Here is a 17697-nt window from a genome sequence, read left to right as displayed (position 1 = left end):
TCTATGTGCTTTCCTTTTTTCTTTTTGAAAAATGCACGTACACAGTAGTATCATAAGGAAATAAGGTTGCCAACTTCTTCCCTTTTTTACCAGCTTCTGTGTGTCTTACAGCAGCTTGTTCTGAAGATATTAGCATGTGATCATGATCATCTCCGTACACTGAAAAACTTTCACCTAATGGTTTATGCAGTGTTATGGTTTCTTCTATCAAAGGCACAAGAACAGGGTAGGCTGATTATTATTTTTTCTGGTCAAATGGCAATCCTATGAGATAATAAGATGGCTAGACCCAGGGAGCCAGGAGCTGCTAGGACTAACAGGTAGATACAACACCGGGGGGGGGGGCAATGCAGCAACCATGGGTGCCAGTGTGCCAGCCAGCACCTCTTATGGCACCCACAAACAGGTCTCAGTAAATAGCCCCTCAAAAATTCACAATGCATGACAGAATGTTTGCTCTTCCTGCTCAGTTCCTGTTTGCACTGACCAAGCCTACGTTGAACGCATAAAGATGCCCCCATTTCATTAGATGTCAGGACTGGACACTCACCATCCTTTCTGTTCTGAACAGAGGAGAGGGGCAAAGAGAAGGCAGGCCTGTATCATTTTGTGGCCCCGTCTCTCTTTCTGTTCTTTTAGATATGGTGGCCATTTTGTGCTATGCCATGGCAGCCATTTTGCGACTGGTGCCCACAAACACTCCAAACGTCAGAAAGACTCTGCTTATAACCAAGCCCCAGGCAACGTATCAGCAAGTGTGTCTAGTGTGCCTGGCAGTTCCAGTGACCCATATTTATTAGCATTTGGGCCCATAAAGAAAGTGGGGAAGAATCCCACCTTGTTGGCCTCTTGGCTGCAACGCTGGTGTTCCTCCCGCAAGGCCCGCTGTCGTTCTTGGGGCACCTCAGAGCCCGGTGCGGCCTTGACTGCATTCTCCCGTAGGGCTGCAATGTGTTCTTTGCGACAGGCCTTGTGGTATAAAGACTTGGTCTTCTCGACCTAGATGGGCCAGTCAAGGGTAGGCAGGAGAGAGGGAAGGAAAATAATAGTGAGTGGACTGTCTAAGTGTGTCGAGATATACCAGCATTCCCCAAGCTGGTACTCTCTCCACATGTTGGACTACAACTCTCATCAGTCCTAACTAGCATGGCCTATATATAGTCAGGCAAAATGGGAGTTGTAGTCCAACTACTTGTGGAAAGCACTGTGGGGAAGGCCAAGGCACCCCATTCCTTCCCTAGAAAGCCTAAGTGCCTTGGTTCCCAATCCCCCTATACCCTAGGTTCTCAAAATATGGGCTGGGCACCCTAGGTAGGGGATATGATCCAAATATGCCCCAAACTCTCCATGTAAGCAGGTGGTGCTAACCTCTCATCTTCTATATTTGGTACTCCTGGGCCAGCCTTAACTCTTTTGGGCCTCTTCTCCTTTCTGGGGAACCTAGAAGCCCCAGCTCCTTTCCCTGAACTCCTTCACCCCATTAGGGTCCTCTTTTTCTCCTCTTTTTCCGTGTCACAGAGCGAGTCAGCCAGTAAATAACACAGTTAAAGTTAGAGTGAACTCTTTATTATCAAAACACTCTCTTCACAGACTTGGCTGAATGTCAGGCCTAATGAGCAAAGCAGCTCATTCCCTGTAGGTCTTACTCCATGAAATCAGTTGCCGAGACAAAAGCTGTCTATGTCTCCTCCTCCCCAGCACAACGCAATCAGAGACTGCATCTGCATGCAGCCAATTTCTCTTCCACCCTCTTCATGCCTCTTCTGGTTCTGGGAGACAAGCGGGGAAGGGAGCTGGTCACAGCAGGAAGGGGAGACACCTTGGCTTCTTCACCAGCCTTCACTCATCTCTGCCTTTTGGTCACCCTCCTCCTACTCGCCAACTTCAGCGTCCGCCTCTGATTCTGGACTTCTCTCTGCCACAGACTCTCCCAGCTCACTAAGTCCTGTTGCCTCTTCAGCTTCCAACACCTCCTCTTCCCCCTCATCATCATCTCACCACCACTCCCCGGGCTCTGAGCCTTCTTCTCTTGGTGATTCCCCAACTGGTTCCTCCCACCATTCCTCTGCGCCCAACCAGTCCATGACATCCAGGGGGCCAAGTCTCCCCTACCTTCTTGAGCTTCTTGGTCCAGGGTTTCTGTGCCCGCTGGAAGCCGCTTTCCAGCTCACAGGCCTCCTTGAAGCCCCCAAAAAGCTTGCGGTGATAGGAGTCGTGTTGCCAACCCCGGATGCGCCCGGCATCCTCGGAGACCAGAGCCCTTTGCATATCCATGTGCAAGCGGCTCAGCCGCTCCGAAGCCCCCAGGAAGGCTTGCCAGGCCCGGAGCAAGGAGCCGTACACTGGACCTGCAGGGAGGGAGAGGTGATGCCCAGATTTCATAGTTTGCCCCTGAGGATAGCCAGCCCACAAAACCAGCAGATCCCCATCAATCCTGAGCATCTAAAAATCATGCAACTGTCCTGTTTCTTTTTGGGAGTGCAAGTAGAACCATAGAATTGTAGAATTGGAAGGGATTCTAAGGGTCATCTGGTGCAGGAACCTCAACTAGAAATTTGGTATGGTTTCCATTAATTCTTGTTTCCCAAAACAATACACAAAGAAAAGCACAGCTGTCCTTTGAAAGTTGCATTGCTTTGAATTTTGCAACACGGTTCTCCTCTTAAATAATGTGTAATGCCTAACAACTCACTTGCATCCACAAGGGGGCGCCACTTGCGAGTCCACTCCTCCATCTGCAAGGCATAGCTGCGCTCAATCTTTGCCCGATCCTGGAAACAAGCCACAATCTGGTCGCAGGCGCGATAGCCATCATCCAAGCGTTTTACAGTGCTGTGATAGTGATTGGGCTGCAGGAGAGCAGAAGGGAGAGAGACTGATAGGGAGGGAGCAATCACAGCATGAATGGGGTATGGTGCATCCTCAAACCTACACATTTATCAGAGTCACAAGGACTTCTGTACCTAAGGACTTGGGGAAGGGCCATGATGCAGTGTCAAGAGCATCCACTTTCCATGCCAAAAATCCCATGTTCAATCCCAGCAGTGTGTAGGACTGGGAAAAGCTCTTGCCTGAACCCCTAAAGAACTGCTGCCAGTCAATGTATCAGTGTAGACAATACTGAATTGTTGTTTATTAATTTTGTATACCACCCTATAGTAGATCTCAGGGTGGTTCGCAACATAAAATTACAATATAAAAAACAAAAAATACTGTACATGCTAACATAAAAACAAAGACAACCCAATAATCCCCAGATGGACCAAAGGCTTGGCACTGTATAAGGCAGCTTCTCACTTTCCTAATTTAGCTAACCAAACCTTATCTCTTGTCCTTAAAAATAAGTGAGCCTTAATTCTGCTCTAGACCACTAGACTAGGAATAGAGACAGTGGCCCACCCAGTCTAAGGTAGAGCTGGTTTCAGGTAACAGAAAACCCTTGGGCCAGGCAAGTATATATAAATGAAACCAATGAATGAACACCTATACAATCTTGACTCTGTTGACTTAGTCCAAATGATCCTCTTTGAGAAATCTGCCTCCATCATGCCCATGAGATCTCCTTCCTCTGCCTCTCCCAACTATGTGACCCTGCCCCGTTTTCATCCACTCACCATCCAGAAGCTGCTAGTTGTAGGCTCATCAGCAGCCACCTCACTGTATATCACAGACATGGTGTCACCTGTAGAGGAAAAAGGTCTCACAGGTCAAGGTGCACAGCCAAAAGCATCAAATAAATAACATCATATGGATGAAACCCCACTTCCTGGCTTCTGTCTCTTTGTCACATTTGAGTGTGACCAAGAACGGCAATCAGGGTGGGACATGCTCAGTTCTCGGTATCCGTCAGGCAATTTTATGGAACAGGCTGCAGCTAAGACATAGGCTGTGTACATACTGTACATACCATACATTTAAAGCGCATTCCCCCAAGAATCCTGGGAACTGTAGTTGGTTAAGGGTGCTGAGAACTGTAGCACTGTGAGGGGTAAACTACAGTTCCCAGGATTCTTGAGGTGGGTGTGCTTTAAATGTGTGGTGCATATGCAACCATAGTTGGGGGGAGATCCTTAGACTATGGATCCCACTGACTGAAATATGATCCTTTCCACTGGCGATTCTGAGGACTGAAGCACTGAGGCAGCTGGGAAATATTAGACCCTGGACTTAATACCCTGCTTTAGACAGCCATCTGCATTACTTCATTTGCAAAGCACTCAATTAACACCACCATCCCATGCTTTATAACTGCTTAGGTATACGCGGGGGCAAGAAGCAGTTTGCCCACCTTGGTTTTTTTTACTCTGTGCATGTGCGGTTTCACATTTTAAATCACAGCAGCATCATAACTACAGGAATAAAATTGAGTTTGCCCCTGCTGCCCTGAGGCTAGGCACATTTACTTGGGAATTTCTAAACTGCACCCTGCTTCCTTCGCTTCATTCAGGTATAAAGCAAGGTGGAAGGACCAGCAATAAGGAAAACTATTGCAAATGGAACATAATCCTCTCCCTGAGGTGGACAGCTACATCCATTTTTGCCAAGGACAGGTGTGGTTAATCTGTGACCCCACAATGTTTTTGGACTCCCAACTTCCATCAACTCCAGCCAACATGGACAATGATCAGGGATGATGGGAGTTGTAGTCCCAGAAACATCTGCTGGGGCCACAGGTTCCCCACTCTTTACCTTGGGCAATGATACACCTTAGGACTTGTAGCCAGGGTGTGGCCAGTGGGGTGCAGTACCTCACTTGAAGAGGGTTCTGTGAATCATATTTATGGGTCTGGACAATTTTTATTCCAAGAGAAGTCAGTTTTTATTCACCCTATTGCTTCAAGCTGTGCAGTATTAGTATCTGTAATAGAAGAGCATAGCATAAGCGCCGCGTGCAGCAGGTCCCAGGTTCAGTCTCCAGGTAAAAAGAACAGGTGGCAGGAAAAGGCCACTATCTGTGATCCTGGGCAGCCAGTGGCCTGACTCAGTATACGGCAGCTTCATGTGATGTGTTAAAAAACACAATTAAATCAGCAGCAGATGGTGCCACCACCTCCACCCTGCCAGTGGCAATCGTCCAAATTCCACCCACATGACCTGCCCACCTATGATTCCCTGTCCTGACTCAGGATGTGTTATTCCAGAAGATCACAACCATCATTTCCAAGCTTTTGCCATGGGGGGGGGGGTGGAGATTCCCTTTAGCTATTATGACTGTGCTCATTGCAGGGGATATGGGATCCCTTAAGGAAATTACTATTAAGGAAAGCACAGCGTTCATCATAAAGGCTTTGGGACGTAAACATTACCCTCCCCCTTCTTCTTTCTTGCAGTTTAGCTGATGCTAAGAATTTGACAATGTTAAGAAGCAGGCAGACTCTACAGCTTGGCACGGGGATTGTAGAAGTTCACGTTGCTTAGGAAGGAATTACTGATTGATTTTCCATTCATGTCTTTGAGGCCCCTTCCAAGAAATGTGGCAGCCCCACCTAGCGGGGAAGGGTGGCTACAGCCTTGGCTTAAATAAGCACGGGGGATTCGGTTTCTTCCAAAACCAAACTAGTTCTAATCCAAGCAATGAAAATCATATACATGGCCACAACTAAAAACGACTCCTCAGTCTTTTGTAACCCCTTTTCAGCATCATCCCTCTGCAAGAATTTGCCCATTAAATATATTAGCATCCTGATCCCAGTATTTGTGTATAGTCATAGCAGAGCACCTCCAGTTTCTGCCTTTCTGAGCAGTGTTGAGTTGCTGAATTAGAATGTATCAAATAGGAAATTAACAATGCAGTGAACTTAAGTCACGGCCAGCACACTGCCCTCTTCCCACTTTGTTGCTCACAGGGCAGATGAGCCTACAGCAAAGCACAGGACTGCCGGCTGACCTCCATCTTTCGGTTGTGCACACACAATATGTTATTCAAGAATCACAATATTTTACTTTAGAATCAGTGGGAAACAAGTACCTGTTCTTTTCTACACTGTAAATGCACAGTCAAGATCTATTGAGGGGTTTTTTGTTTTGGTCCTGAAAAGTAGCCCTGAAAAGGAACCGGCTTCATTCTGAAAACAAACACTCACTGCAGCTTGATTCTGCATTGCCCTGCAATGCATATGAAAACAGATGTAAGTGGTCCTGGCAATGAGACCCAATGATGTTGTGGGTGGAATTATACAGAGACTGCATCTACCACATCCTTCGCCATTCGCCTGGGGCATGTACAGGGAGGAAAAGGCATGGGTAACCTAATCAAGAAAAGGAATTTCAAATGTGGGTCAAGCAAGCAGACTCACCCTTGTAGACAACAAGTTCTAGAATCAATCTAGACCGAAAGCAGCATGTTGAGGATAAGCATGCATGATTCAATATAGTGTTGTTTTTTAAAGACGTTTTCTTGCTTCAGATGGGTTACTGTGTATGCAGCCTTAATGGGCAAATCTGCACTTATACATACATAAATGTACACTTATACATATAGAGCATGTTCAAATCTGATGCAAATTTGTGTAACTTGCCTGTGCCAAGTCTTTTAAGTGCCATCTATTGTGGAGCGGGTGGCACTGTGGGTTAAACCACAGAGCCTAGGACTTGCCGATCAGAAGGTCGGCGGTTCGAATCTCCATGACGGGGTGAGCTCCTGTTGCTCGGTCCCTGCTCCTGCCAACCTAGCAGTTTGAAAGCACACCAGTGCAAGTAGATAAATACTGGTAGGTACCGCTCTGGCGGGAAGGTAAACAGCGTTTCCGTGCGCTGCTCTGGTTTGTCAGAAGCGGCTTAGTCATGCTGGCCACATGACCCGGAAGCTGTATGCCGGCTCCCTTGGCCAATAAAGCGAGATGAGCACCGCAACCCCAGAGTTGGTCACGACTGGACCTAGTGGTCAGGGGTTCCTTTACCTTATTGTGGAGTGGGGGGGGGGAGAGGAAACAGACCTTCTTGACTTATTGGTAGAGGGGACGAAGCTGTTTGCACAGAAAGCTCCTTTGGGCTCTTTTGAGCTGTTTGAACATGGTGGCAGTGTGCACAGGCGCCTGACTCAAATTTGCATCACATTTGCACATGCTAATGTAGAAGGGCAGATTCGCTGGTGGGTGACCAAGGGCCTTGTGCTTTGCTGCATGCACAGCTGCCCGGTAAGCAATAAAGTGGAAAGGGGCAGCAGATCTATGAGTTGAGTGTGAGGGGAGCTCAGCACAAAAAGCCCCTAACTGCACCCTTTCGGACAATTTAAAGGGAAAACCAAGGGCCTTCATTTTCTCTCTGTAAAATGAGAGAAAATGGTAGCTGAGGAGTAGCAGCTAACCTTGCTGCTACAATTCCCATTTCCCTATTGTTCCCAAAGGACACTGTTGGGTTTTGTGTGTGTGGCTTTGCTTGGCTGCCTGTTGTGTGTCCCTCCCTCTACACACACACACACAGTTCCCAAATAGCCTGCCAAGGGATTTTGGAATGCATCCCTTGAAGAAGAAGGGGGGGGGGGGAGGACTGATTCGCTGACGGCACTTTTGTCTTTAACTGCGAATGGAAAAGCAATTTCAAAGGAGGGGGGTGTAGGATGGAGAGGCTGCAGATGGTTGAGGGGGGAACGGACGGACATGTGTTTGCAGTTAGCTGGGACCGCAGGCAGGAGAATAAATGGCAGATTGCAGAGGAAGGCAGCCCGGGCGCCACATTGTTTGAGGCATAGATTTGTAAGGGAGAGGTGGCCTCAGATGAGCAAATCCATGAGGTGCTATGTTTAGAGAACTGCACCCTCCCCCCAAAAGTTTGAAAGTGATCTTGCCTGCCCTCCAATCACAAACATTGGCTTTTAATATTGAGGCTTATCACAAATACTAATCAGGGGTGCAAGACCTGTCAAAACTTAGGAGTTGCTGAGATTTTCTAGGAGACAGATGGGAGTACTGAAACCTGCTCTCTGACCCAAGGCGCCATCTCATTTTTTGACACTAGACACAACTAGGTGTGTCACACAATACCAGAGGGCAGATCTGGAGCAATGTTCTGCTAATTTTTTCGTGTCCTCCACTGCCGCCTTTAGCTGCTTTGAAGAAGAAGAAAACGAGTACTTTGCTGAAACAGCCCATCTCTAAAAGACACATGGGAACTTAAGCCCAGGGCAAGCATCGCCCTGCCTAGAAACCAGGCAGGTACCTGTCACATGTGACATCAGCCGACCTCTCTGGGGCTCTGAGGAGCTGGACAGGGAACTTGCTATACTTCTGGCCCTCCACTCTTGGCTCACTTGGGTTCCTTGGCCACGGTGGGGCAGGCCTCTCAGGGTGCACAAGTGGGATAGGTGTATGAGGCCATCAGTCAACAGCAAGGGAGGCCCAGTGATGAGGGAAAGATGAGGAGTCCAACTCAGATGCTCCCCAGCAGGGTTGAGCTAACAGTAGCAGGGTGGGTTGGTGGGTGGCTTGTTCACATGAGTTGTTGGGAGAAGGGGTGGGCCAAAAGAGCTGGTAGGCCCATTCAAGAACCAAGCCATAGATCTGTGCTATGCTCTTCTTGACTTGTTCAGTTGTACCTTGGGGTCAAACTGGGGACCCAGTGCTTGTAAAGTGTGAGTTGCTCCACCCAGCTAAAGCTCCTCTTGCAGCCCTCCTAGTATCTATGATCCTGAGGTTGACGTGTCTGATTCCTGTGCTGCTGTAGCTGAGTGATTTAAAGAACTGCTCTGTGGCAACTGCAGCATTGGTTTCAACCAGAAGGCTCTTTTGCCCCCAATGCAAAAGTGGAGAGAGGCTATCATAGACTGCCCCCTTCCCCCTCAGTCCAAGTGCAGCTGAACCTCTTGTTTCCTGCTTCCCAGTCCCCTGCACTGTGCGTAAGGGCTTAAGAGCCCTGCTGGATTGGACCATGGGCAGATCTCACTCCCACAAGCAGGCCAGGAGTGCAGCAGCACTCTCCTGTTGTTGTTCTCCAGCAACAGGCATTCATTCAGAGACGCACTGTATATTCAGAGGCACATGCTCTGCCTCCACAGTCATAGACAGTAATGCTTCTGAATCTCATTTGCTGGAAACCACAGGAGGAGGGGAGAGGGCTCTTGTGGTTGGGTCCTGTTTGATGTTTTTCCACAGGCATCTGGGTGGCCACTGTGAGAACAGGATACTGGACTAGATGGGCCAGTTGCCTGATCCCACAGGCTCTAATGTTCTTATGGCCATTATGTCTAGTAGCCATTAATAGTCTTATCCTCCATGAGCTTCTCTAATTGCTTTAAAGCCAAAGGTGGTCATCACCAAATCTTGTAATAACAAATCCCTCCATCCAGCTTTGCATTGAGTGTGAAGAAATCCTTCATTTTGTCTCTCCCGAATCTCCCACCATTCAGCCATTGGATGATCCTGCGTTATAGTATTACCAAAAAAAAAAAAACTTATACGCAATTTTATAACTCAGTAATGTCTACCATGCTCCTCTTTACTTGCCTATTTTGTAAACTAAAGGAGAGAAAACGTTGTCACCCCTCCTCACAGGGGAGTTTTGCTGGTCTCTGTGTGACGCTTTCTAAATTGCTCAATATCCTTTTCAATGGGCAGCAATCGGAACTGTATGCAGTGGGCACTTACGGACTGCTGCAATTTTCAAGTGGGATTTCAATCACATACTGGCAAATTCAGATTGCGTAATTATAGTTGACTGGTGGGAAGCCTTGTGCAACAAACATGCTTCCCTGGCCCCACACAAAGGGTGGCATGACGCTTGCTTCGACACAACATTGTCTAGCTTCCCTGAAAACAAATCTGAGTGAATTCTCAACAAACAGGTTGTTGTGGAAGCACCCAGTATTTAAAGTGTGGCTGTTCTATAGACTTGTATAGAGGCATTACGATATAGGCAGTATTCAATCCCTTTTTAATTATTCCCCAGCATGGAAGATGCCTTTTTCGCAGCTGCCTACTGCACCTTGGTACAAGCTGTTTCCAGATTATTTGTTTACTGGACATTCATCCTAACTTTGGCTATTTATTGAACATTCCTTCTGATTGGTTTGGAGGGAGCTGGTGTCAAGCAACTGTTGTCCCCCCAATTCTCAATAAATGTTCTCATCACTTTCCATATTGCAAAAAGTCAAATGTTTTTGGGAAGCAGGTTTGTTGCACGAGGTCCCCAACCAAGTTGTTGTTGTTGTTACACAACCTGAATTTGTCAGTATGGGACTAACTCCTGCCGAAAAAAACAGTGACAATCTGGAAGCACCCAACATTTTTTCATCGAATTATTCTCTATGACCCTAAGAAACTTGTCCTGATCCATGACTTCCAACTCTGATCCCAGAAGTGTATAGGTGGATTCCCAGCCCCCAGCCCAGTGCACATCACTTTACACTTACTTATACTGAACTGCACATGCCACTGAATTTCCCATTCATCCATTTCAGAGACATCCTTTCTGTTTTTACCACCCTAAACGATTGAGTGTTGTCAGCAGGTGCAATCTTCCCCCATCAATGCATTTCCATGCCAAGAAAGTCTGCATCTGTTGAACTGCTACCATGCTGCAATGCAGCTGTTCAAGGTGCAGGGTGGAATTGGCATATTTGTAAGTACTAGACACTACTGGATATTCTCCATTTTAAGCACAACAGCTCTGAAGAATCCTTTCTCTTCAGAGTTTTGTCTTGCTGAACCTATTCCTACCTCAGGCCCCCTTATCGAGCTGGTGGGAGGGCAAGTGGGGGGGGGATACACTTCCTCCGTCCTCCCTTCCCCATGGCCTCTAATACACTAAACTTTTCTTCCCCTCCCAGCACTGGGATCCAGCTCTGCGATTTCATTTCATCTTGGCTCCAGCTGGTTTTTCCACATGCCGAAAGAAAGCCCAGGAAAAATATAGAGGAGGATAGGAGGAAGGCCCAGCTGGAGTTGGCGGGAGTGGGCCTGAGGAGGACGGCTTGGGGTATGTTGTAAGGAAACAGGCCCTCCTCCGCTGGCTTCGCTGGCTTGTGTTTCCATCCAAGAAAGAGAAGAATGGGAAAGAAAGACGAAAAATGGGCAAAACTGCCAGATTGTGGCTGTCTCGTTCCTTCCCCACAGGAGGGTTGGGGTGGGCGGGCAGTCTGCAGGGGCCGCCATATCAGTACAGGCCAGGTTTCCTAAATCAGTGTCCGCCCACCCATTTTTCCTCAGATTGTTCCGAACGCCTGAATGATCAAATTGGGGGATAGCTGGCATCCCAACAGGAACGACCGAACGGTCCAGGATGCTTTTCATGTGCCTGCTCCAGTCCAGCTCAAGTTAGTCACGGCTAACTCGTTCCATTGGTTTTGATGGGCCTGAGTCACATAACTAATGTTCAGTTGTTCCCCTTGCAAACCCCCTGCCAAAAAAATTAACAGCTTTCCAAATAGCTGCCTTCCAGGCACCTGCTACATCTCAAACGTTCTCCACAGCCACTGTCCCCGCCCTCCACCCCCAAAAAAACAAGCATCCACCTCCTCCAATGCTATAATCTCTGTGTTGTGAACCGCCCTGTGATCTTTGGATAAAGGACAGTATACAGATTTAATAAACAGTAAGTAAGTAAACAAACAAACAAACAAACAAACAAGCCCCCACTAAGCCAAACTGCATAGAGCTATTAAACAATGACCAACACTCCACAGATTTGAGTTTCTCCAAACCACCACAAACATTTTATAGCTGTCTTCTTGAAAACTACACATTTTGTGCAAAGAAGTCCCAAACACCTTTTTAGTTCTTTTTTTTTTTTTTGTACCTTACATGGTCCTTGAGACCCCAGAGATTATCTCTCGTTGCACCCTCACTCTTGGCCCCACCAGGACCTCCCTCCACAAATGGATCCAACAAATTATCTAGGCCTCATTTATATCCCCAAATGTCAACTTTTGCAAAAGGACTGAGGTGTATGTGTGTGTTAATGAAATCCACAAGCCTCACCCTGCTACCAGAACTATAGCTCATAGTATCACAAGCGCCAGACCCCACCTGAACAATATCCGCCACAAGTATCTATGCTGTGTTATCTCTCGGCCTAACCTACCTCACGGGGTGCTGTGAGGATGGAATGGGGAGGGGAGAGAACCATGTACCTGAGCTCCCTGGAAGAAAGGGCTGGAGATAAAACGTTCAATAAATACAATGTAATAAATGCTATCATCCTACAGCTGCCCATTGGGTCTGCAGCTGCAGATATTCAGTCTTTATATCCTCTTTAAACGAGGTCTACTGCCCCCCCCAAAAAACCCCAGTTGGTTCTCTCCTGCAAAACAGGCCTGTTTTTGACAGACTGGGAACAATTCCTAGGGAGCTGATTGCCTACGTATCTTAGGGATGTATATGAATTCTCATGGGACCCTCACCTATGGCATTCCCATAACGCCATTCCTCTCCCGCTTGGAATAATCTCTAGAACACCCGCTGCCTTTCCTTGCAGTTCTGCTCACCCTATGGCACCCGCCAACTTAATTTTTATGTCCCCTCCCCTCTTCATTTTTCCTCCCCAAACACCCACGGAGCAATCCTGCTTCCTATTGGGAATAAAGGGAACTTACCCTGGGGAGGGGCCCCCATCCTGCCTCTCTCCCTGTCCACTCTCTCTGTCCCAAAGCAACAGATGGTGTCCAGGCAGCTCGGCAGCGAGTGGGATGGTGGAGGGGAGAGGAGAGTAAACTGGGGAGTGTGCCAGGGGAGGACTTAGCTGTGCCACTCTCCCCTCTGTTGCTGTCTCTCTCACATTCCCTTGCTTACTAGTTCTCCATCCGTGCCTGCCACACTCACTAATTCATAGCACCTCCCTCTAGCTAACACTCTCCGTCTCAGCCACCTCATCTTACTGTTTATTCATCCATCTCCAAACACTCTGATTCCCTACTAATATCTAACCTAATCTCCATTCTTCTTCCTTCCTTTTGATCTATCCATCCTCCCATGCCCAAAGATGTATTTTCTTATTTCATTATCATCTCAGTTCTGTGTGCGCTTACTCAGAAGTAAGTGCAGCCGAGTTCAGTGGGACTGTACCACCAAATAAGTACACACAAAATACCCTTGTGGTGCCTTACAGACTAACCAATTTAATTGCGGCTTATGCCGCAATAATAAATCTGTCAGTCTTCAAAGTGCCACGAGGCTCTTTTTTGTTTCAGCTGCAGCAGTGCTCAAACAGCTACCCCTCTGGGATTTGTCTCAAAAAAGTATGTATGATCCAGCAGAGACACACGTCCACAATTGCTCCAGATAAACTAGCGTGTGCCACGTTCTCCCAGCTCCATGTGAAAATATGATTTAAATCATAAACAATTGTATAATGCCTATTAACTCTTCATCCTAATTCTGCATAAGGTTTGCCATTCATTTCTTTCAAACACTCAGGGGATCTTCCTAAGTATCAGTTACAGCTGCTGTACTTTTCAAAACCAAATTTATTCTTTTTCCCATAGCATATTATGGCTGCATGGACAAATGCTTGTGCTCATGGTAGATTTGAGGTCCAAGCAAGCTTGCCTTCTTTACCTCATTAACCCTAACAAAAAAATGCCATGAGGCTAATTTGTGACTATTCCTATTTTTCCCAATGACAAAAACGGACACTGAGAACTAGTGCCTTGGTGACAAGGATGGATTTGAACCCAGTGCACTATCTAGCAGCCTGCATCGGTTCTCTCCACATAGCACACATATCATTTTACGCTCATTCACTCCTTCCAGATTCCCCTCAGCCTTTCTCCCGCTTTCTTCTCTCCATCAAGTTAATTCCCCGTTTGCCCATTTCGCACTCAGTTCTTTCTTTCTCTTGCATCCACCCCACCTCAGCGGCTGCTCACTTGCCATTCGCACACACCAGTTTGATTAACTCACCCTTTCCCCCTTTCTCCTTCTCTCCTGCTTTTTCTTTCATGCCGCCGCCTCCAGTCCGCAAGAACCCAGATCTGGAAAGGGGGTCGTTGCTGGTGGAAGATGGATTTAGGCCTGGAAAAATTCCTGGCTGGGGAATGTCAAACTTCAGAGGGGAAGAGGGGGAGAACTTCTGAGGCACATGTTCGGGTTAACCCTTTGCTGCTAAGCCATCGCTTCTAACTCAAACGTATCTCACAGCCCCACAGCGTTGGGGGTACTGCCCTAGGTAAGCTCATAGAGCAGTCTTCCCCGCACAGTAGTGTCCCGGGCAGGCAGAAAGTTGTTTCCTACGTGCTGTCCCAGCACATTCCTGGCCACTCCACGCCCCGACAGCTGCCACAGCTGCACCCCTGGGTCTTTTCCAAAACCTAAGGGGAGAGTGGCTTTTCTAATCCAGGAGGACGACATAGCATACATATGGGCAGCAGATTCTAAATGTTTTACTAAGGTGGTGGTTGTGGGGGAAGTTTCTCATCAACAGACCTTTGCCAAAGGATCTCAGAAGTTAAGATCTTCGTGCTGTACATGCTACATTTTCAGGTAGCAAATGAATCAAAAGTTCTATGGCCCCAAATACTGTAAGGCAGGAAAAACCTACAAATTCTACAACTAGGAATGGCAGGGAGATTTTTCTAGGTTTGCTGAATTCGCAAAATGCAAACCATCCTTCAAAATCTGAACTTCTCCAAATTTTGCAATGTAGTGCTCCAGTCATTTGCACAAAAATGTATATACCTGGGTAAATCATGCATATAAATACACAAATTAGTGAAAATAATGTGCAAAAGCACATTATCTGAGGGGAAACTGCTGTGCAAAAGTGTGTATATTAGAGGAAAATTGCATACAAGCATGGGTATATTAAGATAAACTTGTACTAACATGCTGGTGAATTTTCCATAGGACTTTTCACCCAGAAAAGAATCACAGAGAGTTGTGGAAATGTAGAGAACCTGAATTTAAGACTGGAAGAATGAGAAACTGAGAGAAACCCAAATGGGCATGTTCACCCATCCCTGCCTACAATCCAAGTCACTGATTGGTACAACGGGAATAAATTAAGGCAGTAAGCAAAATTAGCAAAAAAAAAATTCTTTGCAAACATAATTCTGGTTGTAGTACCTGAAGTGTGTGTGTGCATGTGCGTGTTGGACTTCAGAATGTTTGCTCGGGGGCGGGGCGGGGTACACTCAGGGCTTTTGGGTAGAAGCCCACTCAGCAGAATGATTAGCAGACCTGGCTTACCTCATTTTGAAGTAATACCCATCACCAACATAAGTGGGGGGAAGGGCAGGGGGACGGCATAACATCATGCCAAGTCTGGAATCTAAAATTACCTAACTGCAACTGAAGAAGGAAAATATACATCTCGAACATTAAGAGCAGAGGGCAAGAAGTGTATAAAAAAACAGGGGAACAGGAGCAGCTAGTTCCAATGTCTTTGGGTGTTTCATTAACTTACCATGGCTGTCATTAATATAAAAAACTTACCCTTTTTTTTCTCCACAGTCATAAGGACTAGGCACTTACTGTTTTTGTACAAATGAAAGCTTAGCTTCCCGAGATTCCAAATGCTGTATAAGTTGTTGTATTCTGTGGGTTGGCAAGATAGCCTCATAGAAGTCTAGCCTCCCTGCGCATTGTTGTCAACTGACTGCTGCAGATAAAACAGTGTGACTGTCACAAGAACCCACTCCGGCTGTTGGAGGTCACTACAACGAAACAAACAGAAGCGAGGGGGGTAGCCCCACTCTGTCCTTACGGAGATAAACTGGGGAAGAGTAGGATGCCACTTTGCCTTCGTTCTGCTTCTTCTCTTAGACGCATCCTATAAATATCCCCCCCACCATCCGACTCCCACACCCATCTCTTGGCTCAGCCTCTGAGGGCAGGAATTAACAAACTGTCTATTTCGGGGCCATATCTGGTTTCAGCTGCGATTTTGAGGGCATGAACCACCCAGAGGATGGGCTTGTTCAAAGACGATGAAGAAAATGACTGGAACTTTCTTTTTTGGGATGCTATACCAGGAATTCTCAGGAAGTGGGCAACATTAAAAGGGCCATGAGTTTTCCAGTGACCCAGATATAGCAGAGAGAAGGGAGTCAAAGGGTTGTGACAGGTAAAACACATTTGTTTTACTTCCATCTAAGATAAAATGGGGTCATACAGACCTCATGGCACTAGACGTTCTGGAACCTGGATATATCTGGTGGAAGGGTCACGTTGTGGTTGTTATCCTGCAAGATTTAAAGAAAGCAGTATCATTTTCCCGTACACGGCTCTATGATGAGCTGGCAGTCTGCGGCTGGGCACGTTCTACTTGGTACTGTGGTTGGCATTCAATATGGAAACTGAGAGTTTCTCTCAAGCCACCTGCCAAATGTTTGCAGCCGCAATGGGAAGCCTCCTCCAACACATTGCTAAAGATGTGCAAATTCATACATTCCTCCCTGGAACAAAAGAGGAACCAGCACCATTACGCCTCAGTAATTCCTACAAGAAGTGCTAAATGCTAGTAACATTTGGTTGTAGTAGAGTTGCCACATGTCTGGACATATCTGGAAAATTAGCAAAAAAAATTTGTCCTGGAAAATCCAGATGTATGGCAGCCCATGTACTCAGAAATAGCTCGAAAATATATTTCACTTTTTGAAATATGGCAACCCTAGGTTGTAGTCAACACTAGTCCTACTCAGAGTAGACCCAGTGGTGCTAATTAAGATGGTTTAGTTAAGTTTAGGGACGCAGGTGGTGCTATTGTCTAAACCACTGAGCTTAGGGCTTGCCGATCGGAATCCCCACGACGGGGTGAGTTCCCGTTGCTCGGTCCCAGCTCCTGCCAACCTAGCAGTTAGAAAGCACACTAGTGCAAGTAGGTAAATAGGTACTGCTTCGGTGGGAAGGTAAACAGCGTTTCCGTGCGCTGCTCTGGTTTTGCCAGAAGCAGCTTAGTCATGCTGGCCACATGACCTGTAAAACTGTCTGCGGACAAACATCAGCTCCCTTGGCCAGTAAAGCAAGATGAGTGCCGCAACCCCAGAATCATTCACGACTGGACTTAACTGTCAGGGGTCCTTTACCTTTTTTAGTTAAGTTTACTCACCTCATTGCATCTACTCTGAGTGGAACTTAGGCAGTGCTGGATTTATATATAGGCTAAGTTGGCTGAAGCCTAGGGCCTCCCGCTTCCCACACAGTGGAGGGATTCCTTCTTGTGATCTGGACACTATGTTCATATTGCACTAGCTTAGTTTTCAGCGTCAAGCCAACTAAGTGAATAGTCATCTCCAGATATTGTGCCATCAAATTCCATATATCACTGTTGTTACTGTAGTTTAAACTAATACAGTTATATATCATCTTTCCAGTACTGTAATTCCCATCTCGCCCCAGGGTGGTTCCATAGATAATAAAGAGAATTTCTATTTGCAAATTGAATGGTGTAAATAAAAGCTCTTTCTGTTGTTGCTTGTCTTGTCATACAGCTGATCCAAATCATACATCCCTCTCCCCTTAGCATGGATGTATGATCCGGGTTGTGCCCAAGACGACTTATTTTGGGGTGCATAGATGTTCAGTTCCCACCCATTTACAATAACCTTGCCTACATCTTCCAGAATTGCAAATATGGAACTGAAAGAAACCAGGAACCATCTTCACTTCCATTGTAGAAGATTAAGAAGACGTCAAAGATGCAGTCAGGAAATAATGTTACATTCAGGAGGAAGGAGAGGGAGCAAAACCTGAGACAAAAGGGCAAGGGAGGACCCAATTCTGGTACTGCGGATGGAGATTTCAACTTGGGTCTTGATTTGAGTCTCAC

The 17697-nt window shown here is 46.7% G+C and overlaps 1 protein-coding gene and 1 long non-coding RNA gene across 3 annotated transcripts in view; one reads left to right on the top strand and one right to left on the bottom strand.

Moving 5' to 3' along the window:
• Positions 1-14210, bottom strand: part of LOC310663535 (protein kinase C and casein kinase II substrate protein 3-like) — a 25558-nt gene extending 11348 nt beyond the window's left edge. The window contains exons 1-5 of one of the 2 annotated variants that reach the window (XM_083411472.1): positions 13833-14210; positions 3615-3682; positions 2693-2849; positions 2113-2348; positions 838-999 (exon numbers count right to left, since the gene is read on the bottom strand). In XM_083411472.1, the coding sequence (XP_083267598.1) occupies positions 838-999; positions 2113-2348; positions 2693-2849; positions 3615-3682; positions 13833-13872 (663 nt within the window). In that variant the 5' untranslated portion in view covers positions 13873-14210. Of the gene's footprint in view, positions 1-837; positions 1000-2112; positions 2349-2692; positions 2850-3614; positions 3683-12526; positions 12716-13832 lie in introns of those variants that run through there. The other variant, XM_083411473.1, reaches the window with a different exon arrangement.
• LOC310663556 lies at positions 6919-17697 on the top strand. The gene is made up of 5 exons (XR_014504528.1): positions 6919-8153; positions 10763-10911; positions 14775-14937; positions 15902-15993; positions 17492-17697. It is a non-coding gene; the product is annotated as an uncharacterized lncRNA (long non-coding RNA).

Source organism: Podarcis tiliguerta, assembly GCF_965153285.1.
Source record: "Podarcis tiliguerta genome assembly, chromosome: 13".
In the NCBI taxonomy this organism is placed as follows: domain Eukaryota; kingdom Metazoa; phylum Chordata; class Lepidosauria; order Squamata; family Lacertidae; genus Podarcis; species Podarcis tiliguerta.
The sequence above is the reverse complement of the archived record's forward strand: the minus strand, read 5'-3'. Positions and strand labels throughout refer to the sequence as shown.